Source organism: Hirundo rustica, chromosome 9 (assembly GCF_015227805.2).
Source record: "Hirundo rustica isolate bHirRus1 chromosome 9, bHirRus1.pri.v3, whole genome shotgun sequence".
NCBI lineage: Eukaryota > Metazoa > Chordata > Aves > Passeriformes > Hirundinidae > Hirundo > Hirundo rustica.
The window spans coordinates 16,509,037-16,525,074 of record NC_053458.1 but is presented as its reverse complement, the minus strand read 5'-3'; the positions used below and the strand labels follow the sequence as shown (position 1 = coordinate 16,525,074).

The 16,038-nt window shown below is 41.6% G+C and overlaps 1 protein-coding gene across 2 annotated transcripts in view; it reads left to right on the top strand.

Moving 5' to 3' along the window:
* Positions 1–448: 448 nt before the first annotated feature.
* TGFBR3 (transforming growth factor beta receptor 3) overlaps positions 449–16,038 on the top strand; it is a 121,966-nt gene continuing 106,376 nt past the window's right edge. Inside the window, exons 1-2 of one of the 2 annotated variants that reach the window (XM_040072376.2) lie at positions 449–563; positions 13,746–13,921. In XM_040072376.2, coding sequence (XP_039928310.1) covers positions 13,861–13,921 — 61 coding nt within the window. In that variant the 5' untranslated portion in view covers positions 449–563; positions 13,746–13,860. Of the gene's footprint in view, positions 564–9,203; positions 9,415–13,745; positions 13,922–16,038 lie in introns of those variants that run through there. The other variant, XM_040072377.2, reaches the window with a different exon arrangement.

Below are 16,038 nucleotides of genomic sequence, written 5' to 3'. Positions count from 1 at the left end.
CCGGTAACTTAAAGGCCGTTGCCGGCCGCGGCTGCCGTGAGCGGGGTCTGTCTCCCGCCCCGGCTGCGCGGAGGTTTTCGAGCCGCCGGCTGCCAGCACGGCCGGGCCGGGCGCGACCCCCGGAGCCCCTCACGGCTGCGGGCGGGGTGGGCGGGGCTCAGGGGCGGGGCGGGGCAGGCGGGGGCCGCGGCGCGCGCTCGCTGCACGCGGGCGCGAGGGGCGGCGGCGGCGGGCGCGGCCGTCACGACGCCGTCTCCGCCCCGCGCCCAATGGCGGCACCGCCCGCGCCCGCCCGCCCCGCCCCGCCCCGCCCCGCCCCGCCCCGCCCCGCCCCGCGCGCCCAGGGGTTACGGCCGGGCCGGGGGCCGGGCGGGCGCACACGCGCCTCCTCCGCCTCCGCCTCCTCGCCGCCTCCTCCGCGCACCGCGGGCCGGGCGGTAGTGGCCGGCGCTGGGCGGCCTTGGTGAGGGCTGCGTTCCCGTCCCGGCCGGCCGTGCCCATGGCGTAGCCGCGCCGCTCCGCGCCTGCCCCGCGGGACGCGGCGTGGACGGACTTGCCGCCAGGTAGGTGCGGCGGCCGCGACCCCCGCCCCGACAGCAGCGTCTCGGGCCGGGCGCCCCGCAGGGATGTGCCGTCCGCTGGGGCGGGCGCGGGGTGTGCGCCCGCGGAGGTGTCACCGTGCGCGGGTGAGCGGGAGCGTCCCGGGCGGGCGCGGCGTGCGGCAGCTGCCGGGGGCCGTCAGCGTCGCGGCTCGGGACCGTGCGAGCCGCGGGCTCCCTGCGGGAACTGAGCCGAGAGGCGGGCGTCTGGGGACGGGGAGCTACAGGTGTCCCGGCGACAGGCACCGTGTCCGCCTGGCTGGTACGTGCCGGGCGAGTTACGGGCGCCGAGCGAAATCCTTTGCAAAGGCTGGCTCTGCTGTGCGCGCGTGTCTTCGTACCCTTCGTGAGGCCAGGTGGGAGCTCGGCAATGTACGAGCAGAGTGTGGGAATAATATAAAGACCAGTATAATGTCCCTTCAGTGCTATTTCACTGAGGGGTTGTCATGTGGGAGTTACTGCCGCATCTTTTGCAGGGGATGCATTGGAGTTAAGTCACTGTAGGCTTCTGAGTACGGCTCTCCCAGTAATAACAAGAATATGGCTTCACTGTTAGATGTAAATCAAGTAACTTTCTAAACACGAGCTTTCCCCAGTTTCAAGTGCACTTGTAATTCCAAAGTCATTGTCGTTGGTGTCAAACAGCACAGGATGTGATACTTCTTGTCCCTTTCAAAAAAGGGGACTTCTTCAGTCATAGCATGCATGTGCAGTTATGCCTTTTCCACTTGCTGTGGATGTAACAAGACGTAAATCTACTTATCTCAGTTCTGTTAAGCTGTAGCTGTTAAAATTGATCTGCTATCACTTATTATTTTCTTCTCAAATATGTTATCATCAGCTCAGTAAATTTTTTACAGAATATTTCTGATAGTGTTTGTAAGTTATTAGAAAGACATACAGGTGCCATGATTTTGTTCTAAGAAAAAGTTTTTCTGGTTGGGTCTGTGCTTTAAGTTTATCTACTTTTTGTTTGGTGAGATCCAACAGGCTGATATTAGAGGCCCAGTGGGGAGAAAACCCAAAGTGAGAGAGCCACCTCCTCTCGAACTGTGGCATCAATTAGGTTTGTCTCATGGTGACCTGGAGGACTGAGATTGTAGTCTCAAACGTGGAAGACCTTACATGTGTAAATGAAATGTCTTCCCAAGACCAAATCTATTTGTTTATTGCTACTTAAGAAGATTACTTTATTTCCCTTACAGTCCATGCTTTTTTCCTGAATGCCTGGCACAGCATGAGTTGGTAGCTGAGTTTTAATTAGCACTGCACAGGTGTGCTGTCAAAGTAGTCCCAACAAGGGTGCTAGTAAAATGTTAATGGAAGATGCTTATTCATTTGAAGAGCTCCAGTTTAACCCATGAAAGCTTACAGGACTTGGGTTGCGGCTGAGGAGGAGCTGCTCTTGGAATGCAGACCTGGGCCACCGCTGCAGCTGGTGCTCGGCTGGGGGAGGAAGGGAGGGACGTGTGTTGGAGGGGGGGCAGGTCATTGGCTTCCTTCAGTGAAGAGTCCTTTACTCTGAAACTTGCTTCCCCCAATTGTTTGCTGCAGTCCAACCTTTTCAAGTTTAAAGTGACACTTCAGATTTTTCTCTCTTGACATGCTTTCTGTCCCTGGGGAGATCTTGTTTCGTCGTTGATTTTGATGTGTGTTTTGTGTGTCCAGACCCTCATCTAGTCAATGTTTGTAAGTGATATCCACCAAGGAGGTGAATTCTTTTAGAAAGTAACTCTCAGTTGTTGTTCCTGGCATGCAAAACATATTTTCATACCCCAGCATCTTGATGCCTACCGCAGGAATGGTGTTTGGAAGTCAATTGCTAAACCAGCAGGGGGAACACAAAACTTTCTGTCTGTAAAGTTTCTCCTTCTACCACACTTGTAATCTATTAAAAACTTTGGGCCTATACTTTTGGTAGTATTTCTTTAGAAGGTGAATGTCAATTTACTTGGAACACCAACATACATTGAAATAAACACATTATTTTCAAATACCTTATGAATTTCTTCATTTCTTCTGAATGCAGTTTTTGTCATGTTAGCTGTTACTGACTTGCAAAAACATTAGAGGTTTGAGTGAAATTTCTTTCTGAAGATGTTTGAAGTGAATTAAACCCAAGAAATGATATTTTGAGTTATTCTGCAAAGTTTCAGATAATGAACTAGACAAAAATATTTTCACAGTGGAGCTCTTACTATATCACATTTATGATGCTATATAGACATCTTGAGAGCTCAAGTTGACTTGCAAAGCAGTTGTATTCTCACAAGAAACTATTTCTAGTATTTAGGATTTCCATAAGAGAAAATATTTTTAGATATTCTTCTAGGTTTTAAGAAATCATTACTAGCTTATTACTGTAGAGGTCGACTACCGGTCCCAGCACAGAGCAATAATGGTTTTCCTTTTTGATTCATATTGGCATAATGATTAAGTCTTTTGTACCAGAAATGCTGAATGTAAAGGCTGTTGCCAAAGAAGGTTATGAGGATGGCTTGCACCTATCCATATTTGTCTGTGAAGTCTGGTGCAGCCAAATGGCAAATACTGAAGGTATGGATGTACAAACAGATGGCTGAATGCGAAGTGAAGAATGGGAATTTGCAACGTGTCAGCTATGACCCAGTAAGAGCTGGAGAATGGGCTCTTACCCACAGAAAATGCAAGAATCTTGCTGCTTCTACTTGGGGTTAATCCCCCTTTCACTGATGGTGGGATAAAAACATACCAAGGAGCATTTGTTACGGAGTAGCCAGTTTGCTGCTTGTGAGTAGTAACAATTGTATTCCACCAGCATTAGGGGTTAGAGCAAGTACACACACGAGAGAGTTCAACTGAAATTGACAGTCCCTGGTCAGGTTTAAAGCAAGATATGTAAGCTCTAGTTCTGGAATGGCACGAACAGCATAGTGAGGTATAAAATATATAAAAAAATATATGCAAAGTATATTCATATTTCAGTGCCCATGCATTGTTCTCTAAGAGCATTACATGATTTTGCCTGCTACTGAAGGTACAAAAGGGTCTATGTTAAATTCCACTGGCAATCTTCATCTTCTGTTGTTTTCATGGAATCCAAAACTTTCTCTCCAGATGGTTCTCTGAGATGCTGAAGTGTGTAATTTGTAAAGCCAGACTGAAATTTCAGCTTTAATGTGATTTGAAAATAGCAGTAAATCTTTCCCTAATTTGTCTTACGATTCTTTTCTTTGATACCTCCACGAATATTGTGTCAACATTTAAAACATGAATTACCAGGTCTTGGGCCATTTATGTGGATCTCAGAAAATACTTTCTGGGACATAGATTGTAAATATCTTTGCAATCACATGGCGTTTGATCTAGTTCCACGAAATATTTGTGTATTATAAATAGGCATTACTTCTATAGGGGTAGTATTTATGGTGATTAGCAGTGGTATGCTAGTTGCTAGCCACTTCATGAATAGAAGCATGTTTTGTCATAAAAATGTACTAGCAAAAAGTAGTGCAATTGGAATTGCTTTATCCATTGCTGTGGATTCGCATTTTTATGTGCTGGCAGTCATCCAATAGAGCAGCATTTTTTGTGCTATTGCAGCAACAATTAACTCTGTGGTAGCCAAAAGGAAAGAGATTTACACATCTCTGGAAATCGTGGAAAGAGGAATTTTAAGGCTGTCAATTTATAGTCCATATTTTTTTATTTCAAGTAATACAAAATATTTTAAAAGAAGAACTTACTTTATGACCTTGATTATCTAAGTAGTCATATTTGTCGAGTTCAGCGGAGAACATTTCATATATTGCATTTTAAGTGTAATAACTGTTGATTTGTACTGCTCACAAATAATTATGTCTTGGAAAGTATGCTAGTTTCTGATGTTTCTTTAATGAAATGAATGGTGTTTTTGAGGAAAATGTGCAAATAGTGATTGCATCTTCATCCTGTGAATAGTACTTCAAAATGAGCCTCACTTGCTTATTATTAACAAATTTAATTACGTTATAGTTAGCACTTCTGTAATAATCTCTCTAATTTCAGTACACTAGTTGGGCAAATTCAGATTTCTTTTTCTTTCCTGATGTAAGATGTTTGTAAGATTTTGAGAGTCAGATGGAAAGGGCCTCTCTTTTAGATAATTTCAGTTGTGACCTTGTGAGAGACCTGTTTAGATTGCAGGAGAGCAGCTTACCTAGAAGTCTTGGGTCTGAAACAATTTAATTATAGAGTTACTGTGTAGAGGTTGTTTTTCTGCACAGAAGGCAATAGGGGCTATGACACATAAGGTGTTGTGAATGATTCCAAGGAATAATGGCAATTCACTTATTCTCTGATTCTCCTTTGTAGTTATAGGCATTTTCTGTTGGAAATTGGTAAGTTACGTTGTGTGAGTCAGGGACAATAAAAAAATCCCAAAGTATCCAGTGAGCTTACTGTGTAGTACAAATTTGCTGAATTCGTGTATTTCTTTGCCAAGAAGCTGGAGGTGGATTGAAGACTGATATGTCCTCTTTTGCCTTACATTTGACAAGTAAGTTGTTAGACTCTAGCTGCATTTGATACTGTGTGATTAAGAACTATGGGAGTATTTTTATCACACATGTGAAACATTGGTTTTGACAGTGAATTGAGTGAAACAAAATTCTGTTCTACTTTACAAAGCAGCTGTTGTGGTATTTGAAGAGATGAGCCTTTTCTTGTAATAAAGCTATTGCATTAATGAACCAACTCACTCCTTCAGTATCTACAGCTTGTGTTCTGTGATAGATTAGTTCTTCCCTCCAGCAGTGAAAAGCACCAGTGTTTCTAAATACTTGTAGATCTGGTCATTTGATTCACTCCAGTGATGAGGTGTAGCAATTTCCTTCTGGCAGAAAGATGCACAAATTATTTAGATGGCTACAGGAATTAGTTGTGGTCTTCCCTCTCCCCATACCTGTGCCCAAAGATTTTTTTACAGTTGTCATTTATACATTTAATGTAAAATGACTAAAGAAAATTCTGAATGGTAAAGATTTTATGGGAGTGTATCCTCATTCTGAGTGGAGCATGCTAGTGGTTCATACCTTGACTGAAATAAATCCCCAATGAAGTACTTATAAATAATTTTTTTAATGGAAAACTTTTGCTCCATCCTGAATGTGTTTTTCTGCTCAACAAATGGAATTACACCATTTATTTGACAGACAGGGAAAGGGTAGATGCCCCTACAGAAAGGGAAACTCTTTTGGGCTCATTCTTTTACCTGTGTGTCACTTTAAGGACTTCTCAGTTTGTGTGGGAGAAGTTTCCTATCTGTAAGAAGTGCAGCTGAGAATTTAGTGGTTAGCAGTTAACTTTTGGTAAATGTGTTTATCTTGCATTCTTGTTTAAGCAACCTGAAGAAATAATCTATTAATCTGCCTGCCTATTAGAGTTTACCTTATTTTAGAGACGATAAAACATGCTTCTTTTGTTTTATTTGGTTTTCTTTTTTTCCAAAATGTGGTTTTATAATGCATGCAGTTAACTTTAAAATACCTAGTAGTTAATATTTCAATCTGTTAATTTACTTCTTGTAGTATCTAATGGCCCATGGTGTGAGGAGGGCTGGTTTGTATCACCTCATCCAATTCCCCTGTAATGGGAAGCACTGATTTTCAATCACGTTCACCTATTTACTGACTGTCTTGTTTGTTTTACTCTTCCCAAAGAAGATTGCATCCTTATACAGTGAATTTGTTTAATGCTGTAGTCTTTTCATCAGACTCTTTGTGGGTTTCTCACAATTAACCTAGACAGTTTCAGGTATTTATAGGTCACTGTTTCAAAACTCCATTTCTAAGTGTGTACTTTAAAATTTCCTTTGGTTTCCTTAGAAACCTTTAGTTTCAAGGTTTTAAACCCACCAGTGACAGATTTGGGTTTTTTTCCTACTAGATAGGTTCTAGGTAGAATATTTCTAGATGCAGTCCTAAAGTTTTGCAGTTCAGTCTTGAAAAAACAGTGCCAAGCATTCATTAACAGCAATTTGCTGACATCTTTTACCCTGAGTGGAAGAAGCCTTGCTGAATTGTTGGTAACTTTCCATCCTGCTGTGGCTTCAGTTCCTCAGAGATGCCTTTCCTAGTTTTATATCTGTCTTGATAGGTAAATCAGAGCTGTTATCTGTTTAGTTTAGGTGTGCAATTAGGAACTCAGCCAAGTAAAACTTAAGATAAATTAAATTTGTGTGAAGTTCTTGGCTGCTACTGTGTTTGTGAAGAGTAAGATAGTCCAGTGCCAGGAAATCTATTCTGTTTCCAATTAGAAACAATTAAAAAGTTAGTAATTAGTCCAAAGAAATTTAACTATGAGAAGGAAAGGTTGTAGAGATGTTTTTTTCATGCAAGTTATGGTGATCTTGCTCAGCATGAAGATTCCTATTTCTGTTGCTTTTGTTTGAGGGTAAACTTTTCAGAAGCAGCAAGTCCCATTTAAGAAACATGAGCTTGGTTCCTGTTAGTTGTGATGAGATATTACTGGTTAATTGGGAACTTGAGTTTTATTTGAATGTACATTTGAGATTTCTTGGGTTGCATGTTTTTTTATGGATGTATGTTTTTAGGGGTCTGGTTTTTTTCTTCCTTTTGCCGCCTTAATGTGTATCAGAAAGGTGGTATATAATTGCACTGCTGGTATTCCCTGGTAAGATCAGTGAGATTTCTTGTCCATCTTCTAGCTAGAAGTTGGAAGCAGAATGCCTAAAGTAGTGTTGTCTTTCCAGCCAGGTGTTAAGGGGGTGTTGCTGTGGCCGAGGTGAGGTCCTGTTATGACCTTTTTTGCCTGTGAAAGAATAGAGTAGCTGTGAGTTGCACAGAAAACACGTCTGGAGCTGGTAGGAGGTTACAGATTGCTTGAGCCATTACAGTGTAAGAGCTGAACAGCATCCCAGCCTCTTGTTTTCTCTGCTCCCTTTAGAGGTGGCCTGATGTAGAAGTTCCTGAGGGCTGTCTAATAAAAGTTAAAAAATTCTGATTTGGTACTCAGATTATGTGTAGAATGTTGGTCTCGCTGAACTCTGAGGTGCCATCTGTGCTTCTTCCTGTAGAGGTTCAGTAGCCTCCAGAATTTCTGCTCTTGTCAAAAAGCAATCTGTTCCAGTCTACTCCTTGTGGAAGTCTTGTGTATTCCTTCCACTACAAGATGCCCGAATGCACTTCCTTCCCTTCCACTTACTGAAACCCTCCTGCATCCTGATCCCGTAAGAGACCATTCTCATGTTTACACTTGGTAAGCAAAACCTTGCCCTCAGCCTAGGAAGATTTATCTGCATACCTCCCTGTGTTTGGGGGAAGGGAAGTCCTGGGACTATATAACAGAATGACTTTTGTCCTGTTTCTGTAAACTGTCTCTTACTTTTGTGCTATATTATGCAGTGATTCTTCAGCTGCAGCTTCCAGTGTCTGGTGGTGTCTAAACTCACAGCAATAAAATCAGGTGATTAAAAAATAGAAACTTGTGAAGCTGAAGGGGAAGTTGGTTATGAAATGATACTGAGAATAGACAATCCCATCCAAACTGGAGCTTCATTCCAGCTGTGGGCAAAATATGGACCAGGTAGCAAAATCCCCCTCCAGTATGCTATTACTAAATAGGTGGAATGGTTTCACATTTTTATTGGACTTATTTGTGTATATTTTTGTTCCTGTAATTTGGCAGGCTACATTGTAATACATTAATAAGAAAATAAATAAACAAAACACTAAAACAAAATCACATGGGATAGAGGGGCACAATTGCTAAATGGCATAAAACATCTTCCTTTGGCACTCCTCCAGTTCCCATAGTCTTTAACTGTGACTTGTTGAAATGTCCCATTACAAGCACAGCAGCATGTGAACTACAGGACATCAGAGTTACTTTTTCCCTGGGATTTTTGATATCTCAGGATTTTTAGTTTTATTGCTATTCATATATTCCCTGAAAATGAAACCACTTTGTTGCTTCTAAACCCATATCTGTCCCTTTATAATTTATGAATAAGTTACTATTTTGAGTTCTGAGTGGTGGGACGTTGTGTATGTGCCTTGGTCGTAGGCGTTTAAAAATACGTACAAATTTTCAGTTCCCCGTGAACATTTGATAATCCTATTAACCAGCTTTCCAACCTGTATGTGTGCAAATCATGCAGAATTGACATGATAAATGTCGGCTAATAATAAAAAAACAAGTCTTCAAAAATGCATTTTTAATAGGAGTAGGGTTATAAATAAACTCTTTTGCTACTCCTAAGTTTATAGAACTGCTCATATAGTTAACTATTTGTGGTTTGGGATTTTTTACTTGAGGTTGGGTGTACTTGATTACAAATGATTGCCTTTTTTACTTACACATGGCATGCGTGTATTAATTGCATTCTCACAGGGAAGCAGCTTGGACAAGTGGAAGAAAAACCGGTTAAATAAGTGAAATGGTTGCCATGCGTTAAACAAGCAAACAAAAAGTGAAAAAGCTTTTGCTGTGAAGGCGGCCTTGGATGGCCTAGAAACTTGGGTTCACGTTGCTATGGCAAAACAACACAAAGGGACAGATCCTGCTGGCTTCGCTCAAGTATCCCCATTCACTTTGTTGGGACTTGGGATGTGACTTAGAGGAGGAGGATTTTCGGCTTGCTTTGGTAGAGAGGTTAGCAGCGTTGTAGGGAGCTGTGCAACTTCTGGCGTCACGCGTGGAAAGAGGAGGGAATTGTTATCGGAGTCCATGCTGATAAGGAGGAGAGGAAGCGGAAGTTATTCTTCAGGCAGTAAAGGAAAAGTTTAGACAGCAAGAAGGATAGAGTTAAGGCAAGGGAAGAACTCGTGTGGGAAAGGTAGGTGCTGATTAATGAAACAGACGGTGGCTGTTGGGGAAAGGGCTTAAGAGAACAGAAATAGAAGGGGTAAATAAAACTGTAAGATCCCAATTCAGCAAGAAATGTGACAATTTCCTATCCTAGAGAAGCCTTTAATAGGAGGCAGAAGCACCCCAGAATCTGTGGCTCTGGCCGCCTGCAGGTTGGACTGGGCAGAGCAGCTTTGAAGTAAGCGAAATAAATTTACCTAGAGAAGAAAAGTGTGTAAAGTTGAAGTTAAGTCTTGCTGATTTCAAGACTACTACACAGTAGATACTTGGCTAGAGGTGTGGAATTGGGCTGAATAGAAGGTGCTCAAATGTCCTGAAGCCTGAACCTAATCCCGGGGTCTACACTTGTTTATTTTCATTTCTAGTTCTTCAAGCACTTTAGAGCAGAGTCCCATCCCCTTTCTGGAGAGCATTAGGCTGGTGTGGGGGTGGATACATTTCTGCTAGTGGCAGAACAATGCAGAATGTAACTTCTTAATGGCAAGCCATCCATAGACCACGGAGCTTTATGGTCCAGTAGTGCCTGTCAGTGAGAACTGGAAAATCCATAGGGGAAAGATGTTTTTTTAAGACTAAGCATCATGCTTCTAACCTGTGAATTCTCCCATCTTGTATTATTAAAGGTGACTTTTTAGTTCAAAGGCTAGCTTTAAAAAATCCAAAGACTGAAATTCTGAGGAAGATGAGTAGCAGATTTTTTAAAAGAAAACTATTTCTGTTGGTGAAAGGCAGAGAGAAAACAGTAGTGCACTCAAGTGATTTGTATTTTGTCTGCTGCTGGCTCTAACAAATGTAGATTGCTTTAAATACCACTGAATTAAGGAGCATTTGTTGGCCTCTAGCTTAGCATAGCAATGAGATCTGTCCTTCCAGTCAGCGCTTTGGTAGCTTTCAGAAGCACCATGCTTTTCACTGGGTTCTAGCTAAGCTTTATGCACCAAAATTCTCATGGGCATCAGAGGCTCCTAGTTGAAACCAAATTAAAACCTCATGCTTTCTCCTCTGTTTGTTCTTATGTACTTCAAAATGTGTTTCTTCCCTTTTAGCTTCCTCAGTCTTCTTTCAAACCTAGTAAGAGCTAGAATTAGTCAGGTTCTTCCTGATATTGCCAGCAGCACATATTCCTGATTGAATTTGCAAATATATATTTCTCAACAAAACAGGGTCTTTGTGCTTTTAGACCCTCACTTTTACCAGGACTAATGGCCTTTACAACAGCAGATTTCAGTGAAAATGACACCATAGTCTTCAATGGTTTTAATTCAGATGCCCTCTTTTGCCAGCCTTTCTTGCAGCTTGTTGTAGTACAAAGCATTGGCATGAAAACATATTTAATAAACCCAAAACTCTCATGTCTTCTTTTCTTTCTCTTCCACGGCGGGATTCTTTGGTTATACTTTTAATATGCCCTTTTGTGATCTCATTTACAAAAATAGCCACCCAGATATACCCCAAAGGAAAAGATGATTCTCTTGGAAATTGCTTTTGAATGTCAAGTTGACTAGCAGTTGTGTTTACTTCTTGGGTAAATAGTTTAGGTTCCTTATCCCTTTGCACAGCTTTCTTCTCTTGTTTCACAGGAAATATCTTCCTATTTTGTGGAATTGCTTTTCCTACTTTTCCTAGTTTGCAGGTTTCATGTTTTTAGTGTTAGCAGGGCTCACACTGAAGCAAAAACTAGCAGATTTTGCACCACAGCCTAATTTTCTCACTTTTTTGTTGTTGGTTTGTTTGGTACTGTCAGATGGTCACTTAATAGCAGCTTTGTAGCTGATTCCTGTCACATGTGATCAGATTTTGCAAAATATTGTCAATTTGCCTGCTTAGTAGGTTTAGTCTTAAGTGAGTTATTAGGAGCAGTTTTGTCTGTCTTTTGACTTAAATTGCTGCAGTGGAGCTGACAGTTTGGGTATCAATCATGCTAAATTCATGAAACTCACTGTCAGTTTGTCACCTTTTCATGATACTTGCCTTCTTTTTTAAGTTTGTGAGTGTATGTCTTCAAGCAAGTGAGCTCACTCTTCAGAAAGCTCTTCCAAATTTTCATTTAAATCTTCATTATTCACTCTTCATGAACTGGAAGAATCAGGGTAGAAGTTTGGGGCTTTTCAATCATAAACTGGCAGCTGAGTTATACCTTGGAAATGTTATTGGTCAGCGGGATGTGATAGGAATCAAATCACTCCCACGGACGGAAATGTGTTCTCTTTGCCTTTTAAATCACCTTTTTCAAAAAGACTTTCATCCAAGTTGAATTGAAACTTGACATTTTAACGTAGATGCTCAGGTCAGAATGGGATTCTAAATGTCATTTCTTTCTCTCCAGTTCTTCCCCTGTGCTCCCTGTTTCTATACAACTTGGTGCCTTATAAAACTGTCACTGAGGAATGAGAGATTGGTGCAGTTGGGAGAGTGATCTATGTCATATCTTGTGTTTTCTTATTTGATATATTAGCATATGTGCTGTAGTTGCTTTTTCTGGTTTCTCTTGTGGTTGTTGTTGATGAAATGGCTGTACATCAGTAACTTGGGTTTTAGAATGCTTCTTCATTGCATGTTTGCACATATGACATCTTGCAGAACATTATCATGGTCTTCTATAAATAATACGGGCTAGAAACCTCGTTATTTGCTCTTTTTGATAATTTTTCTTTATGGCAGCATTTAAAAATGGAACTAGCAACCAAATACTATCACCAGGTAGAGTTAGGTTTCTTTTCATCTAGAGAAATAGCAGCAAATTATTCCAGTTTATATTTGACTTCCCAAATAACGCTCTGTATTTGTCACGTCTTGCCATTTTGCTAAAAGTGCATTTTAGGTGGGGCACTGAGCTTGAAGAGGAGCTGCATGAGCCTCCATGTTGTGACAGACAGTCAGCTCCTTGCTCGCCCCGTATGCTGCTGTCCTGCAGAAGTGTGTGCCTGGCTGTTCCCAGCAGCCTGCAGAGCTGCTCCTGGGCTTTCCTCCCACCTCCTGGTGGCATCTGGGGCACTTCTGAGACCAGCTGGAGGTTCATGAGCTGGGTGCTGAGTGGAGGGTCTGTAGGGAGCTGGAGTTCTGGCCTTGGGCCCCAACAGCCCTTTCAGGTGTGCAGATGCAGCTCCCTGCATCAGGGCAGTGCCATCCCCATCAGATAACCGTGCAGAAACACTGCTGAGGAGTTTCTCGTGTCTCCTCTTAGCCCCAGGGCTGGTGGTCTTGAAGTGCTGGTCTAGGTGCAGATTTTAGTTGAGCAGCATGGCACACACTGTACCACAGAATCTGGCCTTTTGTCCTTGTACTTCGTTCCATTTTAATGTCAGCAAGAGCCTTTTAAATGGCATTCATGTTGCCACAGTTTCGATGTTTCGATCCTGACTCAGAATTTTGCTGTCACTTAGTCCCCTGATGGGGGTTTGTAATTTCTCCCATTGCTTTATGGGGAGTGTTAGTGGTTGCCAAGGTGTCATCTGCTCCTGAAGGAACAATACCAACATTATTGTTCTTTACCTTCTTGGTCTGTAATCTTATTCTAGACATCTAGAGGACGGAGAATAGAGTGGAAAAAAAAAAAAAAATGGTAGAAGAGGATACTGTGGATCTGCTTAAGTGTTTCCCCTGCAAAATCATGCATGCATTCTGGGGTCAGAATTTTCAATGTTTGTAAGGCTTGCACATGTCAGCTGTATTGTCTTTTCTTAGTATAGCACACTAGAGTTGTTTAACTGACCTGTTATATCATGTCTTGAAATCTCTTAAAATAAAGATTTTGAACAGTTTTATGTTTATATTTAGTGTCAAGTGGCATTGAAAAGTTTTCAGAGTTTATCGTAGTGAGAAATGATGAGGTAAATTTATCGAGTTACCCGTCAACCAGCTAGAGCACGTGTGAAACATTGCCCCATGCTATAGTAAAGGTAGCAGCAGATAACTAAGCAAACAAATGTTTATATGCCCCAGAGAAAGTCTGATTACTTAAAATAAACATGTCTGAGGGTGTGAGTACCATTGGCAGGCTTCAGTGGTACTTTGGTATTAGCTGACAGAAAGGACTCTGGGGCCTCACTTCCAAGCAGCTCCTGACTTGCACAGTGTATATTATAAGGGAACAACATCTGCAAAGAAGTACTGAAATACAGGGGGAAGAGTACTAGGTTATTGGTACCTAGGGTATCTGGCAATATATGATGCACTCCCCTACTAGTCCTTTAAGAAAGAGTTCTGATTTTCTTCTTACAAGAGAGATAATTTTAAATATCTAATAACATTTCTGTAAGTTGTATTTGTATTAATATTTATTTTTACTTCTTTCTGTAGGCAATTAAAAGTCCAGAAGATCTGATTTCAAAGCGTACCACAAATTTCAAAGGAAGTAAATCTACATGAAGAGCCACAAAGCAAGTTGATTTGAGAAGATACAGCATTTACAAAAATGTCGTCAAGTTGTGTGACTTCAGTGTTTGCTTTGATGGTTTTGTGCTTTGCAGCTGCAGGTAGGTGGTATTATGCAAATGATAGATTCAGTGTAACTGGTTGTGCATATTTAGAATTGTTGATCAGAAATACTTTTTCATGCTGAAAAAAGTAGGTCAGCTAAAGTCTATGTTTGTCTAGGTTTTCTATAAAACTCGTGTGATCATAATGGCATCGTGTATGATGTGCGAAGCAATGCTGTTCCTATAAGAATGCTTTCTTGCATCTATGTTCACCCTTAAAATAATTTGAGAACTGCAGTAGTAATGTGAATTACTTAGGTTATTTACCTATTTATTTTTAAAAATTGCATGGTGCACATGTATTATAAAGGGGAGGGTTGATATGAAAGCCTTTAGGAGTGGAAGCAGGGTAGCTCTGCCAGCGTGATGAACTATGGACTCTGCCAAGAGGCTGGATTTATTTCCCAGGTGCAGGGTTGGGCTGGAGAAGCTGCTAGTGTCTTGCTACAGAGCTGGGCTGAAAGGGTGTACTAGCTCAGCTCCATGCTGCCTCCAAGACCTATAAACTGGAATTAAGCCCTAATTGTTTGACTTTATAAAAGATATGTCTGACAAAATCTCAGAAAGGTTCTTAATAGGTCACTGAGTCTGTCCATCCTTCCGTCCTTATTGGGTTAAACCTCACCTCGGTCATTCCTGGCAGTTGTCTAACCTGATTTATAGTCAACTATCAGTGATGGTGGCAAAAACCTTTTAATAACAGTATTAATGGAGTTCTTGTAGGTTAGGAACATGCATTGCCATTTAAAGGCATTGTTCTTGTCCCACATTTTGGCCTAGCTGGGGATTTTTGAAACAGTATGTTGCAACAACTTTTGACAGAGAAAGGAAAGATCTGTGGAGTTCAAGTACCTAGTTTATTCTGTAGTTTCTTCAAGCACTCAAGTGATTCTACTCAGGATGTTTGTTTGTCAAAGTTCTTTCTGCGGTTGCAAGGGGAAGCCTCTTATGTGTCCAGCTTGTGTATAGTGTGGGTTTTTGGAGAAGAGGCCAAGTGGATATACAGTCAGTCAAAATGAGACAGTGGGAAAAGTGGACAGTGGACAGATGGCTTGCTTAAATCTGAGATGTCCTCACTGTGGAAAAGATGACCAGCTTTGGAAGAGACAAGGCTGAGCAATTAAATGTGTTACAATTTGGCTTCATTTTGTCTTCAGCATGGAAAATTATGTTATTTCAAGCCCTCAAGCCTTGTGGGACTTTCTCTGGGCTTGACCTCCTTGAAGGCATCCATCCAACGTTCGTAACTTTGGTTGTTTAATAGTACGTGATGCTGACATTTTGCAATAGCTTCATTACAGACAGACTTTCAGCAATGCAGGGTGTGTCTGAGAGCGTCTGCACCTCCAGCTGAGGACATCAATGCTGCTCTTGGCTGAGAAGGGCCATTGCTTGGAGCAAACCCGGATTATTCCACATGTGTAAAAATCTACTCTAAAGGGAAGTGCCAGTGCAGGAAAGAAAAGCTTTTTAAATTGATCACAACCATAATTCTGTTTTGCTGCTGAGGAGAATGCTTGCCAATCAAGTCAGCTTACCTCTTAATGCCAGTTTAATTAAAACCCACTGATTTAAGAATGCTATCAAACAGTACTACCGTTAGAAAGTTATTCAGCGTTCAGAAAACATAACATGTCTGTCTTGAAATTCATTGTGGTTTTTTTGGTTTTACTCCCCGCTTCTGTGTTTTCCTCTGGCAGATATTCTTGAAACAAACTCTTAAAAAGCTTTGGATTCTATCAGATGCTTATTCATAAGTAGAGTCACAAAATTATTTTGGCTGAAAGGGACCTCTGGAAGTCTAGTCCAGCACCCTGCTTGGAGGAGGGCTAGTTTCAAATTCTGTCTTTCTTGGAGACTGATTTTCCCTCTATCTGCACGGGAGGAAATCAGCTGAAGGGAGTAGGAAGGGTCATAGTTTGTTAGGGGAAGGTGAGGAAGCACTGTCTTTGTGGTTTCTGGCTGTACCTACTTGTATATTGTGGCTTTCTGTGGTGGTGTGAGAATTGTTTTATTAAGTTATGAAGTTATTTTTGTAAAATTTTTAAGTTATTTTATAATGGTTTAGTTCACTGTATACCCCTGTGTTCTGCATTGGTTTTCCCTTCTGCATC